Source organism: Oncorhynchus mykiss, chromosome 9 (genome assembly GCF_057628025.1).
Source record: "Oncorhynchus mykiss isolate SJ-2025 chromosome 9, ASM5762802v1, whole genome shotgun sequence".
In the NCBI taxonomy this organism is placed as follows: domain Eukaryota; kingdom Metazoa; phylum Chordata; class Actinopteri; order Salmoniformes; family Salmonidae; genus Oncorhynchus; species Oncorhynchus mykiss.
Genome location: NC_143030.1, coordinates 19,844,593 through 19,856,679, shown reverse-complemented (window position 1 = coordinate 19,856,679; position 12,087 = coordinate 19,844,593). Strand labels below are relative to the sequence as shown.

The 12,087-nt window shown below is 42.9% G+C and overlaps 1 protein-coding gene across 1 annotated transcript in view; it reads right to left on the bottom strand.

Annotated features, from left to right (window-relative positions):
• Positions 1-5,862: 5,862 nt before the first annotated feature.
• LOC110531623 (large neutral amino acids transporter small subunit 2) overlaps positions 5,863-12,087 on the bottom strand; it is a 28,918-nt gene continuing 22,693 nt past the window's right edge. Inside the window, exons 6-11 of the mRNA XM_036987455.2 lie at positions 11,538-11,661; positions 10,890-10,993; positions 8,870-8,966; positions 8,539-8,688; positions 8,153-8,330; positions 5,863-7,582 (exon numbers count right to left, since the gene is read on the bottom strand). Of these exons, the coding sequence (XP_036843350.1) occupies positions 7,419-7,582; positions 8,153-8,330; positions 8,539-8,688; positions 8,870-8,966; positions 10,890-10,993; positions 11,538-11,661 (817 nt within the window). The 3' untranslated portion in view covers positions 5,863-7,418. The remainder of the gene's footprint in view (positions 7,583-8,152; positions 8,331-8,538; positions 8,689-8,869; positions 8,967-10,889; positions 10,994-11,537; positions 11,662-12,087) is intronic.

The following is a 12,087-nucleotide window of genomic DNA, read 5'->3' as shown; positions in this document are numbered from 1 at the left end:
CTTGTTACTGTAGCTAAGTACATTCATGCTGGAACTCACAAAAATAATCCATAAAAGACAGGAGGTTGGTAGAAAGTTAAACAGTTCTCTTTGAAGTATGTCTAAGTAGGGCTCGGAGTTTCTCGGTCTGCTCACGTGGTCAATATTTTTTTTTTGCGTCACTCGTACAATAAGGTAGGTGGTGGGACTGACACCTACAGTCAAAGGCCTAATCCCAAATCGACCCCTACGCCCTATGCACTCGTGGAGATTTGACAGGTGTAAGAAATATGGTAATAGCTCACGCTTCCACTGTGATAGGCTAGGTGGAAGTTGCACCAATCCTCTCAGATATCCAGAACTGCATAGGGCTTAACGGTCGATTTGGCCAACCACATGACTCCAACAGGGTCACCAGGAGGGATAAGCCAATGAAGTTGGAAGTCCCACCCGGTTGACTACATTAAATTGGTAGAAGCCCTCAATGGCACTGCCCATGTTAATACTTTTGTCCACAAGAGGCCTCTATCGTTATCTCTGGCAAGGGGGGGTCAAATCCGTCCCGCCGGGCACTTCAATCAGGCCCACAAGACACATTTTTATTTAATTTATCATTTAAAAAAAATTCTTACCCCTTTTTTCTCCCCAATTTCGTGGTATCCAATTGGTAATTACTGTCTTGTCCCATCGCTGCAACTCCCTTACGGACTCAGGAGAGGCGAAGGTTGAGAGCCAAACCCTCACGATGCTGGGCCAATTGTGCACCGCCTCAGGGGTCTCCCAGTCAGCTGTGACGCGGCCTGGGATCAAACCCGGGTCTGTAGTGATGCCTCAAGCACTGAGATGCAGTGCCTTAGACTGCTGCACCACTCGGGAGGCCCCCGCAAATTGATTTTAACGAACAACTGGTCCCCCAAAAAATGCAGTCCTCCATTGAATTTCAAAATCCCGATGTGGCCCTCGAGCCAAAACGTTTGCCCACCCCTGATCTATTTCAAAGACATAGCCTGGTTAAACCTTACCAGACTGAATGCTGCACGCTCACCATTGTTCCTGTTGGTGAACGCAATGTTCAGATGTGGCCAATGAATTACTGAGGTGTGTTGTGCATTATACAGTATATATTGATAAAGTACATAATCTACCTATTTTATTTATATGTTGCAATGTAACACACAGCAAGGCTACTGCTGTGTATTCCTGAACCAACATTAAAGGCCGGCAGGCCTCTCTCTGGTCCAGGTAAAGGCAGGCAAGGACTCGGCAGAGGCTGCCTGCTTGGCTTAACAGTTTAGATAAGGCAGTGATTGAGTAGTCTAGTTCTGTCTGTAGTCTATGTGCTTTAGCCATCCATTGTTCGTTATGACAATAATTATCAGGGTGGATTACAGGTAACACGTTAGTTTGCTGGTTCAAATCCCCTGGCAGATTGGGTAAAGAATCTGTCGATGTGCCCTTGAGCAAGGCACTTAACCCTAATTGCTCCTGTAAGTCGCTCTGTATAAGACCGTCTTCTGAAATGGACATTTCTGCAATGATTGTGTATGTATAATATGGTTCCATCTGTAAAAAGATGATTGTGAGATAATTGGCGTTAATGTTCCGAACACACATTGGTTTGAATGGTGTCAGCTATATTTATCTTGTATTCTTTTGAACTTAACAACATGATTTGGGGTATTTAGAGTACTACATAGGTAGAGACCATTGAACTGAACAAGACTAAATGTCAATAACTAAATGTTGATAAATGCAGATAGAACCGTTTAGTCTCAACTTTCAAAATGTAAACGTAAAAATGTTGGATAAAAGTGCCTACATCTCATCTAAAATCAGATTGCGTGACCAAGCAGAACTCTGAGATTACCATTATCTCTGAAACGATGTTATTACAATGTTACTATGTTATTACAATGTTATAATGATTTCTCATTATCATTATTATCGCATAAGTGTTTAAAAGATGATTATTCAACTGAAGGAAATAGCAAAATGGGGATACCATATTTAAGTGCTATGCCTGTTATTCCTCGGTATTAATACACAAGCTACAGATTGGGTTTAACATTGGGTTACCATGAATGCCTACAGTAGAAAGCGGTCAACCATGTGTGTAAGCGTCATCCTGTTGTAATAGTAAAGCCATAATGCAGCTGAGGTAACTGAGATGGTAATGAGATAACGAAGCACGGTTACAGTATGTCCATAAAGAGGATAACACTCCCACTTTAAATAAATAAAACATCACTTTTTTTTCTGTGTTGACTTTCCATACAGTAGGTCATGTGACATCTAGTGATATACAGGCACAAAACACATCTCTGTCACGCAACTTTCAAAGACATGGTAGACCTTTCAGAGCTACAGTATAGGCCTAAGATCCAGGCTGACTACATGGTAGACCTTTCAGAGCTACAGTTTAGGCCTAAGATCCAGGCTGACTATATGGTAGACCTTTCAGAGCTACAGTTTAGGCCTAAGATCCAGGCTGACTACATGGTAGACCTTTCAGAGCTACAGTATAGGCCTAAGATCCGGGCTGACTACATGGTAGACCTTTCAGAGCTACAGTATAGGCCTAAGATCCAGGCTGACTACATGGTAGACCTTTCAGAGCTACAGTTTAGGCCTAAGATCCAGGCTGACTACATGGTAGACCTTTCAGAGCTACAGTATAGGCCTAAGATCCAGGCTGACTACATGGTAGACCTTTCAGAGCTACAGTATAGGCCTAAGATCCAGGTTGACTACATGGTAGACCTTTCAGAGCTACAGTATAGACCTAAGATCCAGGCTGACTACATGGTAGACCTTTCAGAGCTACAGTATAGGCCTAAGATCCAGGCTGACTACATGGTAGACCTTTCAGAGCTACAGTATAGGCCTAAATCCAGGCTGACTACATGGTAGACCTTTCAGAGCTACAGTATAGGCCTAAGATCCAGGCTGACTACATGGTAGACCTTTCAGAGCTACAGTATAGGCCTAAATCCAGGCTGACTACATGCCAGATCTCACAACGTCTGCATAGGTGTTTAACATACAGTAGGGAGAACAAGTATTTGATACGCTGCCGATTTTGCAGGTTTTCCTACTTACAAAGCATGTAGAGGTCTGTAATTTTTATCATAGGTACACTTCAACTGTGAGAGACGGAATCTAAAACAAAAATCCAGAAAATCACGTATGATTTTCAAGTAATTCATTTGCATTTTATTGCATGACATAAGAATTTGATCACCTACCAGTAAGCATTCCAGCTCTCACAGACCTGTTAGTTTTTCTTTAAGAAGTTTAAGAAGTGCATCTGTTTGAACTCGTTACCTGTATAAAAGACACCTGTCCACACACTCAATCAAACAGACTCCAAACTCTCCACAATGACCAAGACCAGAGTGGACATCAGGGATACAATTGTAGACCTGCACAAGGGTGGGATGGGCTACAGGACAATAGGCAAGCAGCTTGGTGAGAAGGCAACAACTATTGGCGCATTTTTTTGAAAATGGAAGAAGTTCAAGATGACGGTCAATCAGCCTCGGTCTGGGGCTCCATGCAAGATCTCACCTCGTGGGGCATCAATGATCACGAGGAAGGTGAGGGATCAGCCCAGAACTACACGGCAGGACCTGGTCAATGACCTGAAGAGAGCTAGGATCACAGTCTCAAAGAAAACCATTAGTAACACACTACGCCGTCATGGATTAAAATCCTGCAACGCACGCAAGGTCCCCCTGCTCAAGCCAGCGCATGTCCAGTCCCGTCTGAAGTTTGCCAATGACCATCTGGATGATCCAGAAGAGGAATGGGAGAAGGTCATGTGGTCTGATGAGACAAAAATAGAGCTTTTTGGTCTAAACTCCCCTCGCCGTGTTTGGAGGAAGAAGGATGAGTACAACCCCAAGAACACCACCCAAACCGTGACGCATGGAGGTGGAAACATAATTCTTTGGGGATGCTTTTCTGCAAAGGGGACAGGACGACTGCACCATATTGAGGGGAGGATGGATGGGGCCATGTATCGCAAGATCTTGGCCAACAACCTCCTTCCCTCAGTAAGAGCATTGAAGATGGGTCGTGGCTGGGTCTTCCAGCATGACAACGACCCGAAACACACAGCCAGGGCAACTAAGGAGTGGCTCCGTAAGAAGCATCTCAAGGTCCTGGAGTGGCCTATCCAGTCTCCAGACCTGAACCCAATAGAAAATCTTTGGAGGGAGCTGAAAGTCCGTACTGCCCAGCGACAGCCCCAAAACCTGAAGGATCTGGAGAAGGTCTGTATGGAGGAGTGGGCCAAAATCCCTGCTGCAGTGTGTGCAAACCTGGTCAAGAACTACAGGAAACGTATGATATGATCTCTGTAATCGCAAACAAAGGTTTCTGTACCAAATATTTAGTTCTGCTTTTCTGATGTATCAAATACTTATGTCATGCAATAAAATGCAAATTAATTACTTAAAAATCATACAATGTGATTTTTGTCTTAGATTCCGTCTCTCACAGTTGAAGTGTACCTATGATAAGAATTACAGACTTCTACATGCTTTGTAAGTAGGAAACACTGCCGATTTTGCAAGTTATCAAATACTTGTTCTCCCCACTGTATCACATAGCAATCTGATGCCCCAAGGACCATTTGATGACTTAACACACAACCATCGGTTGATGGGAAGGCAACATCCACAACGTAGTCGACCTTGGAACTCGACCTTCCACCTCTGAATCGTGTGATCCTTAAATCTTCCCATGGACAACACAGACTACAATCCATACCATGACCTTTGACTTGTGTTAGCACTGCAGAGAGCAACATGTCCCTATACAAACTGGTTGACTTATCAGAAACCTGTATCTGTACATATTACCTTCACTGACCTGTCATATACTGGACAGTATGTGTGTCTAAGACCCAAATCCGTGTTTGCAACTGCATCCATGACATTCTTCTTGTGTGATCATTAACGTTATGACCAATGGTCATTTAATGTGATTTTAGTGGGATTATTTGTGTCTGTGTGATCATTAACGTTATGTCCAATGGTCATTTAATGTGATTTTAGTGGGATTATTTGTGTCTGTGTGTATGAATGATTAAGACGTGTAGAGGAATGACATCTTCACTGCCCTTGACAGAGGTCTTAAGATAAGTTGGTTGATTCCCAGGAAGCCACCCCTCTAGAGAAACCTACCAAGGGCTCAATTCAATCCGTGATTTAAGTTTAAAGGTAATTTCCGATTGAGCCGACATACGCAGTGTTTACCGTGAACGCAGTCTCTGCGAACGCGGGGAACAGTGCCTTTTCATTGACATTTCGCTACAGTGCTGAACTTCCACAATACGGATTGAATCGAGCCCTTATATAGTCTTATATGTTCATTGGCTGCATGGAGAAAAAGCAGTCAGAATGTCCTGAGAATGCCTCAAAATGGTCATACAAACTGTAGAAGAAGAGGAGTGTGTGTGTCTGTTCCAAAGGGCCAATAGCAAGGACATAGTGGGTATACTGGGCCACACAACCATCTATGTATACATTGCAGTTCCCTGACAATAAACATATCATTTCTGGTTAATACAGGGGTGAAAATTTAAATCCCTGAAGGCTTTAACACCACATGTAACTGTACATGTATTTCATGTACCATGTGTTCCACTATAGGGCGGGCCGGTAGCCTAGCAATTAAGACCGTTGGGTCTGTAACCGAAAGGTTGCTGGTTCGAATCCCTGAGCCGACTACGTGAACAATCTGTGGATGTGCCTTTGAGCTCACTCTAATTGCTCTGGATAAGAGCACCTGCTAAAATGTAAATTGTGCCAATGATTGTTTTTATATTAGGATTAATTATATTTATTAAAACACCCCTAAATAAAGCACTATCAAACGTTTATAGAGTGGATTTATAGATCTGTTTTAATTTACAAAAATACTGAATTAACCTCATGATAGACATTGACATTAAAACACAGGAACACTACTGGTTGGCCTCATTCACAACATTACAGTACGCTTAGCTACACATGATTAAACTTGTGTCAATTCTCTCCGCGGAGGTTCACGTGTGTTTGTGTGCATGTGAGTTTGTGCATGTCTGGTCAATATTGCGGAGAACCCTACTCAAAATGCTCTTCAGAGTCTGCTAGCCTACCCTTATATTTTTTCAAGACTTCTCTGTTTGTTAGTATCTGTAAAGGTTTAGCACTGTAGTCTGTCTGTACTGCTAGTCTTTCATGGAGCAGGCGGTCCGGTCCATCTGTAGAGTTGATTGTCTGTCTTTAATGAAATCTTTCTCAGGTGTCCAGTAAAATGAAGTCACTGAGTGAAAGTGGAATATTCAAAATGGCCACTCCATTCTTTTCCATTAAATGTTTTCTTAGCTCTTTAAAAATATCAGAATAAAATAATCTGTCAACATCAATGATAACAAAAATAGACCAATACCTAAGTACAGAATATATTAGAATTAGAGCGATAAAAGAGTTGATTTTTGCACCAGGCAAGGATCTGACAGGCACTGAACCAGATTACCCATAGGCTCTTAAATGTATACCTCCGCTGTTGCATGATGTTGAATAGAAAAAAAACACACGCTAAAACTAACATAATAAAACTAAAATAATAACAATGACACATGATATAAACAATTATCACAGATATAAAATACATTTTGGAATCACAGACAGTATTTAGTGTATTTGACATAGAACATGAAATGAATTGATATTAATTTGATGTTTTTGACGATCAAAAAATCCAGCTTTGGTGTGTTTTCAGTAAGACAAGGCAAATTCAAAAGGTGTCAAAAAAGAAATGCAAACGGACACAAGCAATATTGATGATGAATCTGCCACAGTACACTACGAGTACTTTAAAATGACCGCCACTCTCTCACTCATGAAGTGTGCAGGGAGTGTGTGGAGGAAGAGGAGGAAGATGAAAAAGAAGAGGAAGGGGAAGAAAAAGAGGAATCCTTATTATTGTCAAGTGGGTAAATAAAAAAAACGAGGGGATGAAAAGAGGTGTGTATCTGTGAGGATGTCAGGTTGGATATGTCTTCTACAGTAAGCAGCATCGAAAGGAGGCACACTAACATGTAATGACCAGATATAGTTCTATAATCTCCCCTCTCCACTAAACGTTTATCTCCTCCTCCTTCCCACCTCCTCCCACCCCCTCCCACCTCCATCTCCTCCGTTTCTCTATTTGGCACAGCATTCGTGATTGAAACAAAGCTACAATCAGACTTCTGAACACATTAAAATAACAGTGTGTGTCACTGAATGTTTCCAAGTCTGTGAGTGTGTGGGTGTTAACTCCCCTCTGCCATAGTGATATACCTGAAACTTTGACTACCTCAACGAGAGTGTGTTTCTCTGAGTTTGTGTGTGTCTGTGTGTGTATGGTGAGGCGTTGGGTGTTGGGGGGTTAGTCAAGGTGTGTGTTCAGCAGTCTGCAGACTTTTGTGTCTCGCCGTCCTCCTGCGAGAGAGGAGCCCGCGACTCCTTCAGCTGCTCGCACTCCTCCCCGCTCCCTGCCTCCTCGCCTCCCTTCGTCTCCCCTGGATACACCACCACACAGAACTTCTGGCCCAGGTAGGTCATCTTGGCTGGAGAGAGAGAAGGGGAGAGGTTAGGATACCAGTCTAGAGTACAACGCCCAGTAGATACAGAGAGAAGCCAAGGAAGTTAATACAGTGTAAAGAGTCATAAGGGAAAAGAGCCACGAGTCAGAAGAAGAATCCGTGTTAGTAGTGATATCTTGTGAATCAACATTCATAATGTCACGTGACTAGAAAGCCAGTCATTTGAATAATAATAATAACAATGCTTTTGAAAGTTGAACGTCGCCACGAGCAGCACCGCAGATATTGAGATGAGCGAGATGCAAGACTTCGCTCTCACACAGTCGCACACAGCTTCACGCTGTACACAGAGTGGTAGCCAGGGCACCAAAACGGCGGAGAAGTTGAGCCTCGCACTTCAACGCTCTTAGTTGTTGTGGAACTTGACCCACTATAATGTTTACTTTCTGAAACTCCGTCATATTGCCGAGTCTACCTTTAAGGAAGTTCCAGGCCATCCTTGTCAATACAAAGTTATTCTTAACGGACTTGCCTGCTAAAATAAAGGTTAAATAAATTAATCAAGTTGAAGGAATTAGAACGAGACTGCCGTACCAACGAAGGTGTTGAAGCACGCGGGCTTGTTGTCCCAGTAGACACCCAGGAAGTAGACAGGTACTCCAGTCAACATGATAGCCATACCGAGGCCACACACCACGGGCTCAGAGTACAGGGAGAAGATGAGCAGGAAGGCCCAGAACAACAGATAGATCACAGGCCATGCCAGACTGATCTGTAGGAGGGAGAGAGACAGATGGTGGAGTCAGTCATTGTGCAAACCACAATAAGAATGCATATACTAGGCCCTCGAATACCTAGGGTCAGATTGACTAAACACTGAGAACATAACAAAAAGGTCAAATAAAATCGTGGGAGAAAGTCTAGCCTCTGTAGAACTTAATAGAACCCAATGTCAGGAATGGGTCTCCTAGGAAACTCACCCTGATTGGTCGGTGCATGTCGGGTTGCTTGATGCGCAGCACAATCTGCCCGGCAACAGTGACCCCGTAGAAGAGGTAGTTGATAAAGCCCACGTAGTTGATGAGGGTGTACATGTCACTGGTGCACAGCATCAGCAGGGTGGACAGACACTGGGGCAGGGAGGGAGAGACGGATAGAGAGAGAGAGAGGTTAGAGGGTATCAGATTGCTTGCTAGAAGCTTCTCACTGGGCACAGACGTCAGTTTAACATCTATTGAACTTTATATTTGTGGCGTGGACAGGGAAATTGGTAAACAGTCTGAGATAGAGAAGGACGGAGTTGGTACTCACAGTGAAGAGCAGAGCAGGGATGGGGGTGCAGCGCTTCACATGGATCATAGCCAGAAGACTGGGGAGGTGGCCCTCTCTGGCTCCAGCAAAGAACAACCTGTTAGAGAGAAAGAGAGAGAGAGAGAGATAATCAGAATGAACACCAATTTAATCTGCAACACAAACTTGTTAAAGGAGAGATCAGCAGATAAACCCTGGTTGTCAAAGAAGAGATCAGTAGATAAACCCTGGTTGTTAAAGAAGAGATCAGTAGATAAACCCTGGTTGTTAAAGGAGAGATCAGCAGATAAACCCTGCTTGTTAAAGGAGAGATCAGCAGATAAACCCTGGTTGTTAAAGGAGAGATCAGTAGATAAACCCTGGTTGTTAAAGGAGAGATCTGTAGATAAACCCTGGTTGTTAAATGAGAGATCAGCAGATAAACCCTGGTTGTCAAAGAAGAGATCAGTAGATAAACCCTGGTTGTTAAAGGAGAGATCAGTAGATAACCCCTGGTTGTTAAAGGAGAGATCAGTAGATAAACCCTGGTTGTTAAAGGAGAGATCAGCAGATAAACCCTGGTTGTTAAAGGAGAGATCAGTAGATAAACCCTGGTTGTTAAAGGAGAGATCAGTAGATAAACCCTGGTTGTTAAAGAAGAGATCAGCAGATAAACCCTGGTTGTTAAAGGAGAGATCAGTAGATAAACCCTGGTTGTTAAAGGGGAGATCACCAGATAAACCCTGGTTGTTAAAGGAGAGATCAGCAGATAAACCCTGGTTGTTAAACTAGAGATCAGCCTGGTTGTTAAAGGAGAGATCAGCAGATAAACCCTGGTTGTCAAAGAAGAGATCAGTAGATAAACCCTGGTTGTTAAAGGAGAGATCAGTAGATAACCCCTGGTTGTTAAAGGAGAGATCAGTAGATAAACCCTGGTTGTTAAAGGAGAGATCAGTAGATAAACCCTGGTTGTTAAAGAAGAGATCAGCAGATAAACCCTGGTTGTTAAAGGAGAGATCAGTAGATAAACCCTGGTTGTTAAAGGGGAGATCACCAGATAAACCCTGGTTGTTAAAGGAGAGATCAGCAGATAAACCCTGGTTGTTAAACTAGAGATCAGCCTGGTTGTTAAAGGAGAGATCAGCAGATAAACCCTGCTTGTTAAAGGAGAGATCAGTAGATAAACCCTGGTTGTTAAAGGAGAGATCAGCAGATAAACCCTGCTTGTTAAAGGAGAGATCAGTAGATAAACCCTGGTTGTTAAAGGAGAGATCAGTAGATAAACCTTGGTTGTTAAAGGAGAGATCAGTAGATAAACCCTGGTTGTTAAAGGAGAGATCAGCAGATAAACCCTGGTTGTTAAAGGAGAGATCAGTAGATAAACCCTGGTTGTTAAAGGAGAGATCAGCAGATAAACCCTGGTTGTTAAAGGAGAGATCAGTAGATAAACCTTGGTTGTTAAAGGAGAGATCAGCAGATAAACCCTGCTTGTTAAAGAAGAGATCAGCAGATAAACCCTGGTTGTTAAAGGAGAGATCAGCAGATAAACCCTGGTTGTTAAAGGAGAGATCAGCAGATAAACCTGGGTTGTTAAATGAGAGATCAGTAGATAAACCCGGGTTGTTAAAGGAGAGATCAGCAGATAAACCCTGGTTGTTAAAGAAGAGATCAGCAGATAAACCCTGGTTGTTAAAGGAGAGATCAGTAGATAAACCCGGGTTGTTAAAGAAGAGATCAGCAGATAAACCCTGGTTGTTAAAGGAGAGATCAGCAGATAAACCCTGGTTGTTAAAGGAGAGATCAGTAGATAAACCCTGGTTGTTAAATGAGAGATCAGCAGATAAACCCTGGTTGTTAAAGAAGAGATCAGCAGACAAACCCTGGTTGTTAAAGGAGAGATCAGTAGATAAACCCTGGTTGTTAAAGGAGAGATCAGCAGATAAACCCTGGTTGTTAAAGGAGAGATCAGCAGATAAACCCTGGTTGTTAAAGGAGAGATCAGCAGATAAACCCAGGTTGTTAAAGGGATGTTGACACTGACCGTGAGGAGGTGAAGAGGGATCCGTTAACCCCTCCGAAGGTGGACAGAGCTACAGAGATGGGCATGATCCATGACATCACTCCCAGCAGCTTTTCACCAAAAGTCTGGAGGGAGGGAGGGGAGAGAGAGAGAGGGAGGGAGGGAGAGAGAGAGGGAGGGGAGAGAGAGGGAGGGAGGGAGAGAGAGAGAGAGAGGGAGGGAGAAAGGGATAGAGGAGAGAGAGAGGAAGGGGAGAGAGAGGGAGGGGAGAGAGAGGGAGAGAGGGAGAAAGAGGGGGAGGGGAGAGAGGGGGAGGGGAGAGAGAGGGAGGGAAGGAGAGAGAGAGAGGGAGGGGTGAGAGAGGGAGGGGAGAAAGAGGGGGGGAAGAGATGGTTAAACACACACTCAGACATTCAATGAACTGATGCATAGCTACATAAATATCACAAACATGTTTATATACTAAAATTGAAAAAAGAGTGGAAGATTGATAATTATTGATTGTGTTACTGTGATGCTACTGCTCGCTTCAATACTCCGTTTAATTTGAAGCGCATTAACTCTTAGTGACCAGAAGAGGCCGCCAGAGGCCTTTTGCAATACTGACTATGAATAAACCCAGAGCATGTCAGTATTCTTTCTGATAGGGTGGTGGGTGGAGCTACTCACCACGGCAACAGCGTTGGAGGCCAGCAGCTCCTGAGGACTCATGGCAGTGACGTAGGCGATGTTAGCGAATACGTAGACAAACGTCACCAAGGGGATGGAGATGAAGATGGCGCGAGGAAGATTCCTAGAATAGAGAGAGGAATGGAGGGATGGGGAGAAATAAGTAAAATATATATTATCTTTACCACTACCTACATGACAACATATTATATATTATCTTTATCACTACCTACATGACAATATATTATATATTATCTTTACCACTACCTACATGACAACATATTATATATTATCTTTACCACTACCTACATGACAATATATTATATATTATCTTTATCACTACCTACATGACAACATATTATATATTATCTTTACCACTACCTACATGTACAACATATTATATATTATCTTTATCACTACCTACATGACAATATATTATATATTATCTTTACCACTACCTACATGACAACATATTATATATTATCTTTACCACTACCTACATGACAACATATTATATATTATCTTTACCACTACCTACATGTACAATATA